This window comes from Ochotona princeps, chromosome 17 (assembly GCF_030435755.1).
Source record: "Ochotona princeps isolate mOchPri1 chromosome 17, mOchPri1.hap1, whole genome shotgun sequence".
Lineage (NCBI taxonomy): Eukaryota > Metazoa > Chordata > Mammalia > Lagomorpha > Ochotonidae > Ochotona > Ochotona princeps.
In genome coordinates this window covers 31,426,273-31,446,530 of record NC_080848.1, presented here as the reverse complement: position 1 = coordinate 31,446,530, position 20,258 = coordinate 31,426,273, and the positions used below count along the sequence as shown (strand labels likewise).

The 20,258-nt window shown below is 40.8% G+C and overlaps 1 protein-coding gene and 1 non-coding gene across 4 annotated transcripts in view; one reads left to right on the top strand and one right to left on the bottom strand.

Moving 5' to 3' along the window:
- AP2B1 (adaptor related protein complex 2 subunit beta 1) overlaps window positions 1–20,258 on the top strand; it is a 111,866-nt gene that overhangs the window by 41,359 nt on the left and 50,249 nt on the right. For 2 of the 3 annotated variants that reach the window (XM_058675403.1, XM_058675404.1), the window contains exons 12-16: window positions 333–431; window positions 3,274–3,533; window positions 9,567–9,759; window positions 16,481–16,522; window positions 17,344–17,490. In XM_058675403.1, coding sequence (XP_058531386.1) covers window positions 333–431; window positions 3,274–3,533; window positions 9,567–9,759; window positions 16,481–16,522; window positions 17,344–17,490 — 741 coding nt within the window. The remainder of the gene's footprint in view (window positions 1–332; window positions 432–3,273; window positions 3,534–9,566; window positions 9,760–16,480; window positions 16,523–17,343; window positions 17,491–20,258) is intronic. The other variant, XM_058675406.1, reaches the window with a different exon arrangement.
- LOC118759708 (small nucleolar RNA SNORA70) lies at window positions 7,289–7,422 on the bottom strand. The gene has a single exon (XR_004996361.2). It is a non-coding gene; the product is annotated as a small nucleolar RNA SNORA70 (small nucleolar RNA).

Below are 20,258 nucleotides of genomic sequence, written 5' to 3'. Positions count from 1 at the left end.
ATCCCAAGTGACTGGTTAATCTGCAGTGCCAACCCCCCAGTCAACATGCTTCTTAGGAAATACAGGTAATTATCTGGCTCAAAAATGGACAAGCAGTTTTTGCTGCCCACAGTATGATTTGCAGAGGGGAGGCTATTGAGTTTGCAGTTGAACACCCTTGCATTGGAGATGAGTATCTTTGACTACTGTTGTTGAATGGGTTGTTTCAACTTTTTGCTTCTTAACCAAAATCAGAAAGACTTCTTGGTGATTTATAGTAGGGAAAATTCTGCTTTGGAGATGATGTCAAGGACTAAAAGCTTATTTTAATTTATCAAATTTTCTCTATTTAGGTACAGCTCACTCTGCTTACTGCAATAGTTAAACTGTTTCTTAAGAAACCATCAGAAACACAAGAGCTGGTCCAGCAGGTTTTGAGTTTGGCAACACAGGTAAGAAATCTGGGAAAAGTATGAGTTAATGCAGATTGTTTAAATTCTTGGGTTCGTATGGGGAAGTTTATTTGAGAGATGGAGACAAAGTTCCCATTCTGGTTTTTTTTTTCCAAATATCTGGGACCTAGAAGCTCAGTTCTGATTTCTCACATGGGTCGTGAAAACTCAACTACTTAAACAGTCAGTTGCAGCTTCCAAGGGTGCACATTAGCAGGAAGCTGGATTTGGAATCTGTGCTGCAGTTCCACCTTAGGCACCCAGATATGGTATGCAGGCATCGCCAACCAGTATCTTAATTGCCACACTAAATATCCACCCCCACTTGGGGAAGTTACACTGGAAAGAAATGTAGGTTTTTGTTTGTTGGTTTGTTTGTTTGGTTGGTTTTTAAGGTATAAGGCACATCAAACAAGAGCTGGATTGGAAGCAGAGCAGCCAGGACTCAAAACAATGCTCATCATGTGGAATGCTGACATTATAGTCAGCAGTTCAACCACAATGCCTGCCCCAAGATGTTTCCTTTAGATCCTGTTAAAATTCTGAAAACGTTATCCCTTGGGGTAGGCATTGGCACCACACTGAAGACACCATTTGGTGTTGAGAATCTCTGCCGTTTGTTTGTGTGTGTATCTTGAAAGGGAGAGTTAAAGAGAGAAGACAGATTTTTCATCTGCTAGTTCACTTCCCTAATGGACACAATGGCTGGAGTTGGACTGGTCCAAAGCCTGTATCCAAGAGGTTCTTCTGAGTCTCCCACATGGGTGCAGGGACCCAACCACTTTGTCCATCCTCCACTGCTTTCCCAGACCATAGGCAGGGAGCTGGATTGGAATGAAGCAGTGAGAAACTGACATCCATGTGTAAAGTCCACGCCACAGGCAATGGCTTACTCAGCCCTGCGTATCTGCCTTTGAAGTAAAGAAACAAATATTTTTAAAATTGCCTCTTTTTCCACAGAATTGTAGTTGGTTGTATGGCTTTCCAATGGATTGGCTGGTGGTTCAACCTGATTGCTGTTTCGGCTCCTGACTCCAATTTCCTACTGATGTGTATCTTGGGAGGCAGTCATGATGGCTCAAGTGTTTAGGTTTCTTCCACTTACACGGGATTCCTCTTGAGTTCCTGACTCTGAGCTTTGGCCTGGCCGTGGGGGCATTTGGGGAAGCTCTGCATCCCAAATGAAATAAATAAATAAACTATTTGAATGGCTCCAGCTTTTATAATAATTCACGAAAACTGAACTTAGATTCTTTACACTTTTTCAGGGATGTACTTACATGAAAATGACATTGAGCTTGATAGCACATTATCCTGGGTGACTTTGCTTTACCTTTCAAATAGAAGTACCCTGTGGAGATGGTAGATGCCTCAACAAGGTTTCAAATGGTGCTACCTTCTATAGTGATTGCCTTTTCCTTGGGAGATCATTTTAAAGCACTCAAGCCGCTCCCTGGAATTATTTGATATTTTTGGCCTTTCTTGGAACTACATGTTATTTTTAGTTAGAAGAAAAGAGGTTCAGATGGATTCTGATTTTAGGAATGTGGCGCCTGGCCTTAAAGAGCAGGTCGCTATTTTAGATCTACAAGAAAGCAAAATTCTTGTAGTGTAACTAGTGTAATGATTGTTGGTTCATCATGATTTAATAATATTCTTAATTAAATTCTGAAACATGCTGGCTTTACCATACTCTCAGAGTTAGATGTGTATCTACATGAAATCTAGTTCAGATACTCATGTATCATTTATTTTTTTTTTCATCCCTTTATATGCTATCAAAATTCAAAACCTTATCACAGGACTCTGCCTAGTTCTGAATTTTCATATTTCCTATTATTGATTTTACATGTTTTTGTAAGAGTTCTGAGACTCTTACAAACAAAGATGCCTGGTGCTTAGCAATGTCCATAACTGGCAAGGCAGTTGTTATTTCATATTCTCTGCTGAATTTAGCAGACCCTCTATTAGCAACCCTTGGAGTATTTGTATCTCTTTGAAGATAAACTGAAAACAGTACAAAACACTTGTTTTCTTTTTAAGCTCTTAGGTGATCATACAACATTCCAGCAGCTCATGTGCCGTCTACATTTCTGATGAGGATTTTGGCTTTGTTTCCTCTCGCTCACCTCTAAATACTCAAGCAAGTTTTTTGAACATGTCCTCTATTTCCACAAGTTCTCAACATTGTTTCCATCTCCAATGTTTATTATTTTTTCAATTTATTTTTAGCTTATGAATATTCTTATATTTATAGAAGTTAAAAAGAAACATTTTTATGTCCCAAGGCCATCTTAATCAGTTAACTTTTACTAGATTAAACTAACTCATCTCAATTTAAATTCTTTTGGGGTTGGTGTGATGGCTAATCCTCCATCTATGAGTGTCAGTATCCCCATATAGATGCTGGTTCATGTCCCACCTACTGCCCTTCTGATCCGGCTCCTTCTTTATGGCCTGGGAAAGCAACAGAGGATGGTCGGCATCCTTGGAACCCTGCACCCACTTGGAGGCCTAGAAGAAGCTCCTGCTTCCTGGCTTTGGATCATCTCAGCTCCAGTCATTTGAGGGGTGAAGCAGCAGATGAAAGATCTTTGTCTTTGTCTTTTTGTAAATCTGCCTTGCCAATAAAAACAAATCTCTTTTAAAAATTTAGATTCTTTGAAATGTTAGAGATTACAGGATAATGACTATTGAAACCATATTGAATCTAAATGAGATACCTTAGTATGCCAGTTTTCATAAATCACTACAGTATTGCCTTGATAATGAGTTTGGTAGTTTGAATTTCTGCATGGAGAACAGATCCATCGAAATCTTCTTGCTTTTGCCTTTTTGTTAGGATTCTGATAATCCTGACCTTCGAGACCGGGGCTATATTTATTGGCGTCTTCTTTCAACTGACCCTGTTACAGCCAAAGAAGTGGTCTTGTCTGAAAAGCCACTGATCTCTGAGGAGACAGACCTTATTGAGCCAACTCTGCTGGATGAGCTAATCTGCCACATTGGTTCTTTGGCCTCTGTGTACCATAAGCCTCCCAATGCTTTTGTGGAAGGAAGTCATGGTATCCATCGTAAACACTTGCCAATTCACCATGGGAGGTAAGCAGGTGAACTGAGTTTAAATGAGAAATGACTGTTTACATAGAGTTGGTCTATTTCCTTACGTAGCCTTTGATAGAACTTGATACGCATTTTGTGGACCTGCTGCTGTACCTCCCCTGGGAGTGCCATGTGGACACTAGTGACCACACTGTGTGTAAAAGACCCCTGTTTGTCCTAATGTAAGAGTATGCAAATGTGAATTTTAAAGGCTTGTGGGTTGATAAAGTCTGAAAATTGTTTACATTTCTGGTAAGACAAAGCTAGAAATATTTCCAGAGTGGAAAACTTGAAGATTCTGTATGGTTGTAGGTTTTCAATTACTGTTTTTATGCTTTTTTTTTTTTTTACTAAGTTAAACTGATGCTATCAGTGAATAGATTTTATGAACAGGCTCTCTAAAAATATGTGACCTATATTTTTAGTTAGGGAGGAGACATACTCTAATAACTCTTTATAATGGTACCTCAGAATCTTTTCAAAATCTTATTCCTTCAGCTGTCATAATAAACCTTAAGTCTCGATAAAGTTGAATTTTAGTTTTAGGCTAGGAGGATAGGGTCTGTGATTCTAAAAATAAATGTGTAGCTTTATAAGGATTAGGTCTTGAACTGAGTTGGGGTGTTTTCCTTATAGTCAAGCATTGTTAGCATTCTCTAGGCAGATTATTTAACTTTTAAATCTGTGCTCCAAGTTTTGGTAGTTACAGTGTTTTGTGACTTTCCCATATAACCCTATTTATGTGTCATTTGATCTACTCTGCTCCTGATAGTCACATTGGAAGTGGAAAATCAAGCTCAGCCAACAGAAGCAATCCCTTTTGGAATGCAAGCAAAGAACTAATATTTCAACTAAACAGAAACACAGCCTCTTACATCAACACTTTATCTGACCAACAGTCTTTTCTGTTTCCGTCAGAATACCTTATATAGTTTCTCCTTTTATAACCTTTTTGTTGGTTTCTATGACTTTTTTTTTAAAGATTTATTTTATTTTTATTACAAAGTCAGATATACTGAGAGGAGGAGAGATAGAGAGGAAGTAGAGCTGCCGGTACCAGAACCAGCGGCCACACGGGATCAAGGCGAGGACCTTAGCCACTAGGCCACGCCGCCGAGCCCTATGACTTTTATTTTTAAGTAACATACAGATACAGGGAAAAAAATCTCTTGTAATATAAATAAGGACTATATACTGTTGCAAGTGATGTGTCTATAATAATAGTGAAATTACCTTTATTCTCTAGCTAAATGATACATTAAAACCTTCTGGGGCTGGCATTGTGGCACAGCATGTTAAACCACTTGAAACCTTGGCACTACATATGAGTGTTAGTTTGTCTCTTGTAGAGATTAAAAAGTCTTTTTTACTTATTATTTACTCTGCTGTCAGCTGTTGTATAAGGGTGAAGTGGTAGTTTATCTTTTAGAAATACTTCACCTTTTAAAACTATGCTTGGCAGTTACTTCAGTGACTTATGGGTTATTTGCCGTAAGTTCATAATGGGAAACATTTTCAGATTAATTTTGAAGATAACATGTACATTTAGAAAGGATATATTCTTTGAAGATTTATTTATATTTATTGGAAAAGCAAATGTACAGGGAGAAGGAGAGACAGAAAGATCTCCTGTCCACTTTTCATTCCCCAAGCAGCTGCAGCAGCTGGAGCTGAGCCAATCCAAAGCCAGGAGCTTTTTCCAGTTCTCCCATATGGGTGCAGGGTCCCAAGTTTTTTGGCCATCCTCTGCTGCTTTCCCAGGCCACAAACAGGGATGGGAAATAGAGCAGCTGGGGCATGAACCAGCACCCATATGGGGTCCTAGTGCTTGGAGGTGGAGAAGTAACTAGTTGAGCTATTGCATCAGTCCCAACAATGTATTCTTTAGAATATATGTAATCATGTTTCTTTAGAATCTACAGGATCACCTACTTTTCATGTGGTTCATTTTATTCTCTTGTGTTACTCTGAGCTTTACATTATGATGAAGAAAATTATGTGTGTTGATACCTATTCGACCTTTCATTTAGTGATATTCATAATTCCATGTGTTCTCAAATACTTCCTGAATGGCACAGATCATGATAGAATTTCTTGGTGGAGAAAACTCTTTCGGATATATGTTTCTTGCTAAGTGTATATGAAATTACTTCTCCTTTTGATTTCTTTGTTAGTATTTGGACCTTCTCATCTTTCTTGACATTTTTCTCCTAAGTAATCGTAGATGGTTTTTGTCTCTAATTTTGCAGTTGCTTGTTTACTTGTTTCATCATTAGTCTTGTGTCAAAGACTCAGGCTGAATCTTCTGTTTCTGTGCCTCTCGTTTATTTTCTTAGGACGCTTCCTTTCTAACCTTTGCTTTCTTTCAAAGTTTTACTAATTTATGGGAAAGGCAGAGTGCTGGAGAATGATGGGAGATGAGACAGGTGGGGGTTGGAGAGAAGAAGAGAGAAAGAGAAGAATCTTGTATTTGTTGGTTGACTACCAAAATGGAAAATGGCTGGGCCAAAACCAGCAGCCTGAAACTCCGTCCAAATCTCCCATGTAGATTCTGGGTCCCCAGTATTTGCCCATCTGCTGCTTTCCCAGGTGTGTTAGCAGAGAGCTGTAGCTGAAGTGGAATAACTGGCAGCCATACTAGCACTGGTGTGAGATGCCAGTGTCACAGGTGGCAGCTTAACCTGTGGTGCCATAAAACTGGCCCCTGCTAGCCTTTTCTTCCACTGATACTATAATATTTTATCATTTGGTTATGTTTTCGTTTTGTTCTTTCTATAATAAGAGCCCTGTGCTTGAATGATATTTTAAGGAGATAGAACAGTTAACAGGCAGTTAGGAGGGACCCTGTGGAAATAAGAAACAAGATGTTCCTTATATTGCCATCTACAAAAGATATTACCCCAGAAGATGAAGATTGATAGGAAATACAACATATGATAAATTAGGCTGTAATACCATACTGAAATACCCACAAAGCAGCATGGTTTAAATGCATAGCAATTGGAGCCAGCATGGTAGTATAGCAAGTTAATTCTCTGCCTGCAGCCCCGGCATTCCATATGGGCCCTGGTTTGTGTCCCAGCTGCTCCACTTCTGGTTCTTATTCCTATTTATGTTCTGGGAAAGCAATGGAGGATAGCTCAAGTCCTTGGACTCTTGTACCCATGTGGGAGACTCAGAAGAAGCTCCCGGCTCATATCTTCAGACTGGCCCAGGTCTGGCCATTGTGACCCTTTGGGGAATGAAACAGCTGATGTACAATCTTTCTCTGTGTTTCTCTAATAATTCTGACTTCCAAGTGAAAAATAAGTAAGTCCTTCCCCCCCCCCCCCCCAACAGCAATCAGGGTTTATTATTGGTCAGATTAAACAGCACAGAACAGCAGAGGTCTCACAAGTAGAGGGCTTGACACTTGTCCAAGGGACCACGGTTGGGGACGTGTTTGACCCCACAGCCATCAGGAATGAACCGCTTCTCAGCCACCATGTCTTCAAATTCATCTGCTTTGAATTTAGTAAAGCCCCACTCTGTTGAGATGTGGATCTCCTGGTGACCAGGGAAGTTGAATTTGGCGCTGTGTAGGGCCTCAACCACTTGTTCCTCGTTCTGCAGCTTGGTGCGGTTGGACATGATGACTTGGCCAATGTGAGCCCTGGCAATTGTGCCTTGGGGCTTTCCAGAAGCACCCTGCATGTTTGTCTGCAGCCTAGTTGAGGAACAGCACAAGGTCAGAGGCAGGAATGGCCACTTTAAAGAACTATCTGCAAAGTTCCTTCGGGCAACCCATACAAGCAGCAGGTTGCGTACACTACCAAGGAGACTGCTGTTTGCAGCCTTTGCACACCAGGCACCCATGAAATAAGGAAGCTGGTCAGCTTAATTAGAGTAAGTCCTTTAAAAAAATGATTAGTAACTGATCAGTTAGGTGTTAACCTGCTTCACTTAGGTCAACAGAATTTCTCAACTGTCATATCTTAAATCTCCCAAGTGGTAGACATGGTACTGTCTGTTAACTGGACAAGAGATACAGGAAAAACACGAGCATAACCTGCACTCCCTGTGTCAGAATTATAAGGATTAATAATTGATATGCACTCCCTGTATGAGCTGACCCTCCTTTGAGAATCCCTCTTGGCAAGCAGGAATTTGTGTTTCTCAATAATATCTGCTTGACTTGCTTTGCCCACCTGCCCCTGTTTGTTTTCCATGCTGTAATTCATTTTATTACTATGAGATAGAGAACTGAAAGAACCTGCTCAACTCCTGTAGCAATGTTGCCATTTTATGAATGAGACAACTTTGTCTCAGAGAAGTCATCACTTGCTCATAATTATACTTCCTGTGATTAATGGAGCCAGCACTTGATCCTAGGCTGCTGATTGTAGCTCCTGTGCCCCAGCACATCTCGGTCCTTTCTCTTCCCTTGATGATTTCACCTGATATGTGTGAGTATATGAATTTCTTCCCAAGTTTACTTCTTTAGTTTTCCTTGCCAGTTCCTTTAATTGCCTATTGAACATTCCTGTTTTTCTTATTTGAGACTTAAGAGAGACATAAGGATCTTTTTATTCTTGTCATCCCTCTCCATAGATTCCACAGTGATTTTTTGAAAAAGATTTATGTATTTTTTTTTTTAATTTGGAAAGCCACATATGCAGAGAGAAGGAAATACAGAAAGATCTCTGTCCACTGGTTCACTCCCCAAGTGGTCGAAATGGCCGTAGCTAAACTGAGCTAAAGCCAGGAGCTTCTTCCATGTCTCCCATGTGGGTGCAGGGTCTCAGGGAGCTGGGCCATCTTCCACTGCTTTCCCAGGCCACAAGCAGGGAGCTAGATGGAAAGTGCAGCAGCTAGGGTACGAACCAGTACCCATATGGGATCCTGGCGCATGCAAGGCAAGGACTTAGCCACTAGGCTACCGCACCAGGCCCCCCAGTGTTGTTTTTTTTTTAAAAGATTTGTTTGTTTATTGTAAAGTCAGATTTACAGAGAAAAGGAGAGACAGAAAGAGGGATCTTCTGTCTGCTAGTTCACTCCCCAGTTAGCTGGAATGGCCATAACTGAGTCGATCCAAAGCCAGGAGCCAGGAGCTTCTTCTTAGTCTCCCACATGCTGCAGGGTCTCAAAGCTTTGGCCCATCCTCTACTGCTTTCCCAGGCCACAAGCAGGAAGCTGGATAGGAAGTAAAGCAGCTGGGATATGAATTGGTGCCCATATGGGATCCTGGCATATGTAAGGCAAGAAATTTCAGCCACTAAGCTACCACACCACTCTATCCAGTCCCCCAGTGATTTTTTTAAAACAATTAATTGATTGATTTAAAAGGTAAAGTTATAGGCAGAGACAGACTGATAGGAAAGGTTCTTCCATCTGCTGGTTCCTGCCTTAAATAGTTCCCATGGCCAGGGCTGGACCAAGTCAAAGTCTGGTGCTGGGAGCTCTGTCTGGATCTCCCAGGTGCGTTACCTGGAAGCTGGATCAGATGCTGAGCTGGGTCTTGAACTGGCTTGAAGGTGATATCAGCATCACGGGTGGCAGCTTACCCACTGCACCACCATAACAACATGACAGTCCTCTGCCAGGAATTTTTGTAATTTAAATTTAATTTTTACTTAGAGAGAGATACACATACCAAGATAGACAGAAATCTTCCATTTGTTGGTTAATGCCTGCAGCTGCCAGGGCTGGACCAGCTTGAAGTTTGACCGTCAGTCCAGGTCTCCCTTGGGGGTGGCACAGATGCAGTTATTTGATCTAGCGCTTGCTGCCTCCCACAGTGCACATTAGCAGGAAGCTGGAATAAGAAGCAGAGCTGGGACTTGAACCCAGACACTCTACTGTGGAATGCCAGTGTCCCAAGCAGTTTCTTTTATGTTCATGTCTTGTCAAATCTATGTAATTTTAAGAACACATTCGTTATTAATTGAATTTCTATAGTATCTTATTGTTATATTTCTGATATTTATCTGTTGTCATGTTGGTGTGTCTTACATGAAATTGACTTTTTCCCCTCCTGTTTGTGTGTGACTGCAGCACTGATGCAGGTGACAGCCCTGTTGGCACCACCACTGCGACCAACCTGGAGCAGCCTCAGGTTATCCCCTCCCAGGGTGACCTTCTGGGAGATCTGTTAAACCTTGACCTTGGTCCCCCGGTCAATGTGCCCCAAGTATCCTCCATGCAGATGGGAGCTGTGGACCTCTTGGGAGGAGGACTAGATAGTCTGGTAAGCATCATTCTTCCCCATTTCTATTGGTTATTTTTAGTACTTCATATGCCAGAGAATTTTAAATTATTCAGCTTTTTAGAACTAGATCTTTCCTTGATGAGCAGTAATGTCCTTTGAGAAAGGACAGGATTATTTGTCTTTAGAGAGTTGATATAATACTGATCATCATACGGGGTATGTCTGCAAGTATATCAGATTATTTTGTCATCTTGCCTCTAAATAGAACTTTTGATATTTAACCAAGCTATTGTTCAGAAACGTTAATATTTAATATCCTTTCCAAATTTTATTATTGCTCCTGCTTAGCTCTGGATACCCCACTGTAAGTTGTCCTTTTGACCTAAACCGTATTAAAGTGACTTAATATATGTCATCCTATTTCAAGACTTTTCAATCTCTGCCTTTGTTATATTTTATTGGTTTTATACCTAGTGTACTTCTAATAGGTTTTGGGACAGGCATTTGAGCCATTTTGCATTTAAAAAGTACCATTATTGCAGTTGGAAAGGATTCTACCGTCTCTACACTGTCATACTTCCAATTTAATTAGCTTCCAGGATTCTAATACTAAAAGGCTCCAATGACCAGAAATATCTGTGATTATATGTTACCAGTGAGAACCAAAATTATTTTTGGTTTCTGTATAGATAAATGAGAAATACTGAGGGATGACCTTTAATCTGTAGAGGGAAGGCCAGAAAAATAACAGATCTCCTCACATGGCTCTCTACACAGTTATACTTAGCTCTGGTGGAATTAGAGAGCCTGTTTTAGCCAGACACTTCCAAATGAGCTGCTTGTCAACCTGAGGATTGTAAAGATGCACAACAAATTGATTTTATTCCCAGCATCTTCGGGAGGCAGATAACCATCAAAACAAAGATATGTGTTCTCCGAGATTACATAAACAAAGCAGCCTCCGTCTCTACTACCTACACTGGCATCTTTTCTTTTACTTTATGAGTAGTATTTGTCTGGGATTTATGCCAGACAGTACAGAGATGTTTGTTTTTCATCTGACAAAGAGTCTAAGGAAATAGCCTTACAGTCATAGCTCTGTAGGTTTTGCGTTTTACTGATGGAAAGTCATTGCTTCCAGAATCTCCTCACTGACCAGGCTGTGGACTTTTGCTTATATTGACACAAATGAGCACTCCTGTTGTCTTTCTTGAGAAAATGACTGCTTGCTTTTTACATTCATATGTTTAATAAACAGGATTAGTTGCTGACATAAGCCAGTGCTTTCCTCGTGTGATCATTCTATGTTGCTGTATAGCCTCCTCACAGATACAGGGAACTAACAAATGAAGATTTATTTTGAGAGGCTCCTGAGAATCTCTTATAAAAGTAAAATATAAAATAGCTCTTTGTGTTCTGTTGACACATCAGCCACAACATAAGTATTGCTTCCCCATGATGTTTATACCTTTAGCCTCTGGGAGCTTTCCAGAGGGTAGACTCTGACAAATAGGTATTTGGTGACAAAGAAGTTTGGAGGAGAGGAGGATTTTGATGTTGCCAAACCTACTCTTTTTTTTTTTTTTTTTTTTGGACCCACTTTAACTTAGAAAGAGATAAAGAGATACATACTATTTCTATTTGACTTTGTATTAGCCCTTGTGAACTCCCCAAACCAGTGAGTTTTCTACACAGTTTACATAGCTTTTTAATCATCTGTAGACATTCCCACAAGTATTGCTTCAGATACAAAGAGGCTGTTAGACTTGCTTGGGTATAGAGGTAGCTATTGCCACATAGGGATCTTTTTCGCTTTTGTTTTTTAGCCAAAAAATATCCTTAATGCATCATTGTCTTAACAGCCATACCTCTCAAAACATTCTCTGGGGGCTAGGTGTTTTGGGAAGAGATTGGAATGTCTACATCGCACCCAGAAATGCTCTTGTTGAGAAATGGCTCCACTTCCACATCCAGCTGATGTGAACTTTGGGAGGCAGCAGATAATGGCTCAAGTAGTTGAATCCAAACCTTTCACGTGTGGGACCTGGATTAAGTTCTTAGCAGTCATCTCCACCTTGCCTGTTGTAAGCTATTGCAGAGGCATTTTAGGGAAAGAACCAGCAGATGGGAGCTGTCTGTTTTATCTGTTTATCTATGCCTTGAGTAAATAATTAAAAACCACAAAAACTATCTGTGCTTGAGTTCAAGGGAAATTTAAACTTCTGGGACCTAGACATTGCTGTTCTTCTTCTTCTTTTTCTTCTTCTTTTCTAAAGATCATTTTTATTGGAAAGGCAGATTTACGAGAGAAGGAGACACAGGAAGATTTTCTGTTTGCTGGTTGACTCCCCACATGACTGTAACAGCCAGAGCTAAGCCTGTCTGAAGCCAGGAACTTCTTCTAGGCTCCCCACATGAATACAGGGTCCCAAGGCCATGGGCCATCTTCTATCACTTTCCCAGACCATAAGCAGGGACTGGATGGGAAGTGCACATATGGGATGCTGGTACTTATGATGAGAGGATTAGCCAGTTGAACCATTTTGCTAGGCCCAACATTGCTATTCTTAAGTTATCCAGATTATTTTAGTTTTGCAGACAGAATTGTGAATATGAGTTGAATAAAATAACAAATGGAAAGTTAAATAGAGAAGTTCAAAGTTGATCTCTCTGAGCTGGTGTTGTGGTATAGTGAATTAAGCTGCCACTTGCAATGCCAGTATCCCATATGGTGCCAGTTTATATATTGATGGCTGTTCTTTCAATCCAGCTCCCTGTTTGGGAAAGCAGCAAAGGATGGCCCAAGTGGTTGGTCCCATGCCCCCAACATCAGAATCCAGGAAGAGGGTCGTGGCCCTGGCCCAGCCCAGATCTGGTTGGTGTAGCCATTTGGGGAATATCTCTCCCTCTCTCTGTAAACTCTGCCTTTCAAATAAATATTTTTGAAAAAAGAAAAGTTGATCTCTTAAGTCAAGATACTAACTTCCACAAAATGTTGTATTATTGAGTTATTTTTCCATTGTGATTTCCTGCTAGGGGAATCCAGGCTATCAGAAATCAGTAATAAGTTGAATTTAACCAGTTTCAGTAGAGTTCCTCAGTTCCAGTGTCCTTTTACACTTGCTTACTTGACATAATTGGAGATAGAAAATTGAGAATTTTGTATTGTCTACCAATTTTTATTCTTCTGTCTTCACACTTTATATTCATTAGAAGATAATCTTTGTGTATCTAAGTGATCTTCCCATTACATCTTGTACTTCTTCACCTTCTTTCATTGTCACACTTGTGAAATTTTAAGATTTAGTGAATTGTGATCTTCTCCCAAAACTGTCATAACAGGAAATATGACACTAAATAATCATCAGTTAAATACTGCTTGACACAACAAACCTGTATGTTGTGATTCTTAAAAAAAGGAGAGTAGAATGACATATGGCTGTAATGTAGAGAAAACCCACTTTGCATGACTCCCAGATGGTTGGTTCTTGTATGCTGTTTTTAAAGGTGGCTATCACCTTCAAAAATCACTGCTTTAGACAGAGTCTTTTTGGAACGCCTTTTCAGCACATAACTTGAATCAAAATGGATTTCCTCCATGTTCTCATCAGCCTCCTCATTGGAATGTGCCCATCCTTATTTTGCACTTGCCTTTCAGCCTGTTTTTTCTTGTGCTCTACAGATAGTTTCTGCCCTTTCTCTTAGCATAAGCATAACTGCACCTGGGTATGTAGTGAACTTCAGTAGTGCAACTTCAGTGCTTTATCTGTCCTGCGCAAAAAGCATGATAGTGTGGTAATACTTTTAAAAACTGTAAATATGGGTGGTTTGGTTTTGTTTGTTCTGAGTGGCTCTCCTATGTAATGTATGAAACAGCCAATACTGAGTGGTATGATAGTTTCTCACAGTTAAAATCCTGGTTTGCTCTGCTTTTGAAGGTTATATAGCTCTAGCATTGTATCTGAGTCTGGCATCTGTGAGGATCGCTGAAGTAATCACTGAGATTCAGTTATTTGTTGCCTTTACTTTCAGTATTTATTTTCAAATTTAGCTCTAGCTAAATTTCAGCCTTTTTCCATCTCAGCTGTTCTGCATTACTGTATTGAGATAAATGGTACTGTTAGGCATCTGCAGTTGGAAAGAAACATGATACAGAGTGTCCATTCCATGCTTACAAAGGAGTTCATTCTAGGAAGATGTGCTTTCTGGGCCTAGTGCAGTGTGGTTCAGTGGTTGAATATCCACCTTGCAAGTACCAGAACCCCATATGAGCAGCTGCTCCACTTCCCATCCAGCTCTCTGCTATGGCCTGGGAAAGCAGTCTAGGATGGCTAAAAGCGTTGGAACCCTGCACCCATGTGGGAGACCCGGAAGAAGCTCCTGGCTTTGGATCGGCTCAGCTCCAGCCATTGGTGGCCGTCTGGGAAGTGAACCAGTTGGTTCTTTCTGTATCTCTCCTTCACTCCATAAAAATCTCATCTGCTTTTCCAATAAAAATAAATAAATCTTTCCCAAAAAAAAGAGAGGAAGAGAGAGAGAGAGAGATCTTCCAAATGCTGGTGCACTACCCAAATGACTTCAATGGCTGGAGTTGAGCCTATCTGAAGCTAGAAACCAGGGACTTCTTCCAGGTTCCTATGTGGATACAGGGTCCCAAGGACATAGGCCATCCTCCATTATTTTTGCAGGCCACAACCAGGAAGCTGGATTGGAAGTGTAGCAACTGAGGCTAGAACTGGCACCCATATGGGTGTCAGCATTTGTAGGTGGGGGATTTGCTTGCTGAGCCATTATGCTGGCGCCAGAAACCTCAAGGGTTTCATGAAAGAGAAAGTAAAGGCTCCCATATCACACTGCGTTTGCAAATTTCTTTGGCACAACTTAAAACAGACACACATACCCACCCTTTGTTCCTTTCTTGACTGCTTTTTCCTGATCATGCATTTGTTGACATTTTTCAGTCTGTTCAGACTGTTTGAAAAATGCCTACCATTGTAACCCCACACTATTTCCCCCTGGAAGCTTCTCTGTATTAACCCTCAGCTGAAGGAGGTTCTTTGCTTCAGAACCTTACATCTTGTGAAATTTCACGTTATGTTGTGTTTCTCCTGCAAGGTTGTAAAGTCTGGTTCTTGGTTATCTGTGTCATCCTCTCATTGCTTTTTTTTTACCTCTCCCTAATACTTTGCATCCATTAAATGTCATATGAATGTTTGTTTGAATAAAAGGAATTTCATGCTTCTTCAATGTAACGCTACAAATGTGCTGTTCTAGAGTTGGGGAGGAAACATTTGTGTGATATCTTTTCTGCTTTCTGTTTGCTTTCACACTTTTCCAGGTTTTCAAATTCTTGCTTAGTTAGGGTGACCTTTTTATTCATTTTGAGCGTATCAAACATTGGTAATCTTTAGGAGCCATATTCTGGAATTTTGGTTTGTAGTGCTCTGTAGTTTAGTGCAGAGAATGCTTGCCAACACCAGTTATGAAACACCTGCCACCTGCTAGGATTATTTTTCTGTCATGTTTGAAATGGAAGTTTGTTGTAGACTTCACTATTTTTGAATGTAGATTGAATTTTAGATTTTGCCAATGCCATTTTACATACTACTGTCTATTCATAGAGATGATAGATAATTCTGTTCCCTAAATCCTGAAATGTAATACAGTTTTGTTATTTTGGCATAGCCACAGCACAGTGATTTCCAAATTCCCTCAGACAATAAAGGAAAATATTTAAACTTTTTTTCCAGCAAGTCTTTAAGTCATTTGATGATCCAGAGAGATGTTTTAAGATACACGGTGGAAACTTGGGATGAAGCTAATGTGCAACTATAGGAAAAATAAGGCAGTTTTTGCTTTTTAACAGCGTCATTGGTTGTATATATGTGTGTTTTACATTTCTTGCATGCCATCTGTTTTCAGCTGTAGTTCTTTAACGTGTTTGTCATGGGAAACTGACTTCAGGGTAAAATATATTTATCAGAGTCCTAAGAAAAAGCAGAGAAGAAGACCATGGGGGATTATTTTCCTGGCAGCTAGCTAATTCTGTTAGTCTAGTTCTGTGATGCTTAGCATCCTTGAAAATTATTGACCCAAATAAATCCAAGCGCTTTTCCTTAGTAACATTGACTGTGGATGAAATTTGAAACATTGCATGCCTCTTCCCACCTTCCCCACCCCCAACCCCTGGTAGGATGTCTTCCTATCCCAGCTATTTTCTTTGCTAAGAACGTTCTCAATTTTAAAACCATTTTTGCTCCACCTGTAATTTTTTGAAGCTTGAAATACTGGATTGGTTACCACCTTCTCAGTGGGGAAGCAAGTTTTAGAGATCAAAGCACATTTTAGTTTTTCTTTGCTTTTCCTTTTTTCCCCTCCTTAAATTTCCTTTTAAAAAATATTCAAAACTTTGTTGCTTGGGGACAGAGCTTCTGGAATATATAAACTCTTTAAATCCTGTTTGAGTTTGTGTCTATGTCACCATGGTGGAAAGTTTGGATCTGAAACATCCCTGAGATGTCCCAGCTCCATCTCCTTTCCAAGTGTTTTCAGAATTCCCCCACGCAATTGCTACCACTACTTGATTCCCCAAAGACATTTTTCTTTATAAATCTGAAATTTCTTTAGGCTTGGGGAGACAAGTTGAGTGGCATGTATATCCAGCAACTTGGTAGAGCAATTTGTAGATTCTATATGGGCATCTAGTACTTAGCTAAATGAACTCTACCTCTCTCTCCTCTCTCTCCTTTCTCTCTTGCAGCTTGGCAGTGACCTTGGCGGGGGCATTGGAGGAAGTCCGGCAGTAAGTGCCATCTGTTTGTTTCACCATGGGAAGCACTGCCCCTTGTTTGATGCCTTTCCTATGCCCACATTATCAGACCAGCCATTGCTGCTCTCTAGCTCTGCACACCAGAACCTTTGGCAGGATGTGAGGAGTAGAAAGCCAGGGTAGGGCTACTTGGACTCTGGGGTCAGGTACTGCACATGGTGTAGGAACATCGTAAGGGATTGGTGCTCTGCTACCTAAAGAGATCTTTCTTTCTGATGTTAAGGACCTAAAGGCAGGGGAACCTCCCATCTTGAGCATGCTTTCACACCCTGGTATCTTCAAGGAAGAGCTTGAGTCAATTGATTCAAAGTGGAACTCTCCTCATTGTGAGTTAGTTTGGGGGTGTGTGAATATCATCTCCCCAAGAAAAGCCTCCCGCTAAATATTTATACCTAAATGGGATCTTGCCTGAACCCCCTTGGAAATGGAGCTGCTTAAGTTGGATGCTTCTCCCTCCTTCTATAGAAACAAACTCCCCATTTGCTAAGGTATCTCTACGCCTTTTGCACAGAATCATGGAAGCTAAAATTGGAAACAAATAGGCAAAGTCTTGATTCACTGTGTTCCTGTGTCGTCCTAAGTAGTCTCCTGAGAAGGCCTCTGAGGTGTATGTGTATCTTAGCATTGATGAAGAAATAATTACGCTGGTTAAAAGAGAAGATGCTAATTCAGCTCCTTTGACTATTCTAATTACGGTGTTTTCATATTGACTTATTGCTAGTTAAAATGTATCACATGATTTTGAGGACTATTAATCTATTCTTCCTGATATTCCCCTCCCCTTTCTCCTGTAGGTGGGACAATCTTTCATCCCCTCCTCAGTGCCTGCAACCTTTGCTCCTTCACCCACTCCTGCCGTGGTCAGCAGTGGTCTGAATGACCTGTTTGAACTCTCCACAGGGATAGGCATGACGCCTGGTGGATATGTGGCTCCCAAAGCTGTAAGTAGAGTAACATGGCAAAACTGTTTTAAAACATTTATGTGAAAAAAAATGTTTATTTATTATTTCAACGATAATAGGTCTAGGCTTTAGGCCCTTGTTCTGAAGAATTTAAGAGGAAGATGAAAATTGTAGCTTCAAACTCAGCAATAAGAAGCACTGTTAACATCCTTGTTAAATATTTTTACAATTAAACTTTAAGAAAATTAGGAGAATTTGACTTTTATTCTGATGTTTAGAAACATTGTTTAGATTGTCAGCATTGCAGTCAGTCTGGTGGGATCTGCTATCCGTGCACCCCTCGGGGAAGACTGCAGGACAGATGAGGTTGCATCTTTAGTTTCTCTCCTTCTATTCCTCTTTGCCATTACATTACATGTGGATTCTTGAGTGCCATTGCTACAGTTTGGTTTTCATGATTTTAGTGTACCTTTTCAGAGTTCTGATTTAGGTTTGTGTTGTTGGGATTCTTCCACTCTCAACCTCACTTAAAATACAAAAGGAGAACCTCACCGTTAGTGGATCTCACATAAGCCCTTGGGAATGGTGTCATGCCAGCTAGGCTGGGTTTCACTTCATGTACTATTGGCCTTTCTGAGGAGCTCCTGCTGTAAAGCAGTTGTACATTCTTAAGAGTCATAACTTAATGTATAGGATAACCAGAAATGTGATTCAAAACTAAGCCATAGAGTTTTGGTGCAACTCCATAGTTTCGTTGTAGGCTTTACTATGTTGGATATTATCCCTGCAGCCATTAAATTATTAACTATCAGGTTATCTGATGTACTCATTTGCTAACATGAAACTAATACATACAGGTGCCAATTTAAATATATAGAAATACAACATGGGAAATTAAATTGTCCCCTGCTCCTTCTTCTCCATATATAGTCATTGTTAACTTTCTCATATGCTCTTTAAAAAATATATTTAAAAAATTGTTTATGTGAAAGTCAGAAGAGGGAGATTTCTGTCCAGTGACTCACTCCCCAATGGCAGCAATAGGCAAGGCTGGGCCAGCCTGATGCTATGAGCTTCAAACAGGTTTCCCATGTGGGTGACTTATTCACTTTTATTTATTCACTTTTATTACAAAGTCAGATATACACAGAGGAGAGACAGAGAGGAAGAGCTTCCCTCCGATGATTCACTCCCCAAGTGAGCGCGGTGGCCAGTGCTGCACCAATCCGAAGCCAGGAACCTGGAGCCTCTTCTGGTCTCCCAAAGCTTTGGGCTGTCCTCAACTGCTTTCCAGGCCACAAGCAGGGAGCTGGATGGGAAGTGGAGCAGCCGGGATTAGAACTGGCGCCCATATGGGATACCGGCACGTTCAAGGCGAGGACTTTAGCCACTAGGCCATGGCGCCGGGCCCTAATACAAATAAATAAATATTAAAAAAAAAAATTTGAGAGTGGGGGATGGTACTATGGATGTGACTAATCCTCTGCTTACAGCACCAGTGTCCTGTAGGCATCCAGTTCATGTCTTCATTGCTCCACTTCTGATCCAGTTCCCTGATAATGTGCCTGGGAAGGCAGCAGAGGATGGCTCAAGTCCTTGGGCTCCTGCACCCACATGAGAGACCCAGAAGAAGCTCCTGGCCCCCAACCTTATACTGGCCCAGCTGTGACTGCTGTGGCCGTTGGGAGAGTGAACTAGCAAGTGAAAGATCTGTCTTTCCCTCTCACTCTGTAACCCTTTCAAATAAAATTTATCTGAGAATTATGTGGTGGGGGGAATGTGGCAGATCTTCTGTTTACTGGTTCGCTCTGCAGGTAGCCACAATGGCTGGGGCTGGGCCAGCCTGAAGCCATTAGCTTCTTCTGGGTCTCCCGCATGGGTGCAGGGGCATAAGTACTTGAGCCGTGTTTCATTGCTTTCCCAGGTATATTAGCAGGCAGCTGGATTGGAAGTGGAACAGCCAGGACTCTTAACCGCGCTCAAATGGGGTGGTGTGTACCTCAGTAAAAAGCTTTACCCAGTATACCACATCACTGCTCCCCCCAACAAACCTTCTGTAAAAGCCAACAAAGACATTATATTTACTGAAATTTATTTCCATATATATATATATATATATATTCTTGGTGGCAGTACTCAAAAGCAGTAAAATGACAGAATTGAATCAAAGCCAGAGATTTTTTTTCATAAATAATGTAAATAATAGAAAATGACCTCAAAATTTGGAAATGCAACTTTATCCTTAGCCTTGGCATGGAATTTATACATATATAAAAATCACCATAGGACCCCAGCACAGAGGCCTAGGGCTAAAGTTCTTGCCTTGCATGCACTGGGATCCCATATGGGCACCAGTTTGTATCCTAGCTGCTCATTTTCCCTTCTAGCTCCCTGTTTGTGGTCTAGGAAAGCAGTAGAAGATAGCACAAAAACTAGAGACCCTGCCGCTGTGTGGGAGGCCCAGATGAAGCTCTGGGCTCCTGACTTCAGATCAGCTTAGCTCTGGCCATTGCAGTAGATGGAAAATCTTTCTCTCTGTTTCTCCTTTTCTCTGTATACCTGACTTTCCAGTAAAAAAATTAAATAAATGGGCCATTTGGGGAGTGAACCAGCAGACAGAAGATGTGTCTTTCACTCTCTGTCTCTCCTTCTCTCTGTGGAACTCTGCCTTTCAACTAACAATGAAATAAATCCTTTTAAAAAAATAGTTTTATTAGAAGAATCAAGATGGCGAAATAGGGTAAGGACACATTTAAACAGATGGAGGATCATAAGCCAGAGTAAAGCAGAGAGGACATATTCCAGGA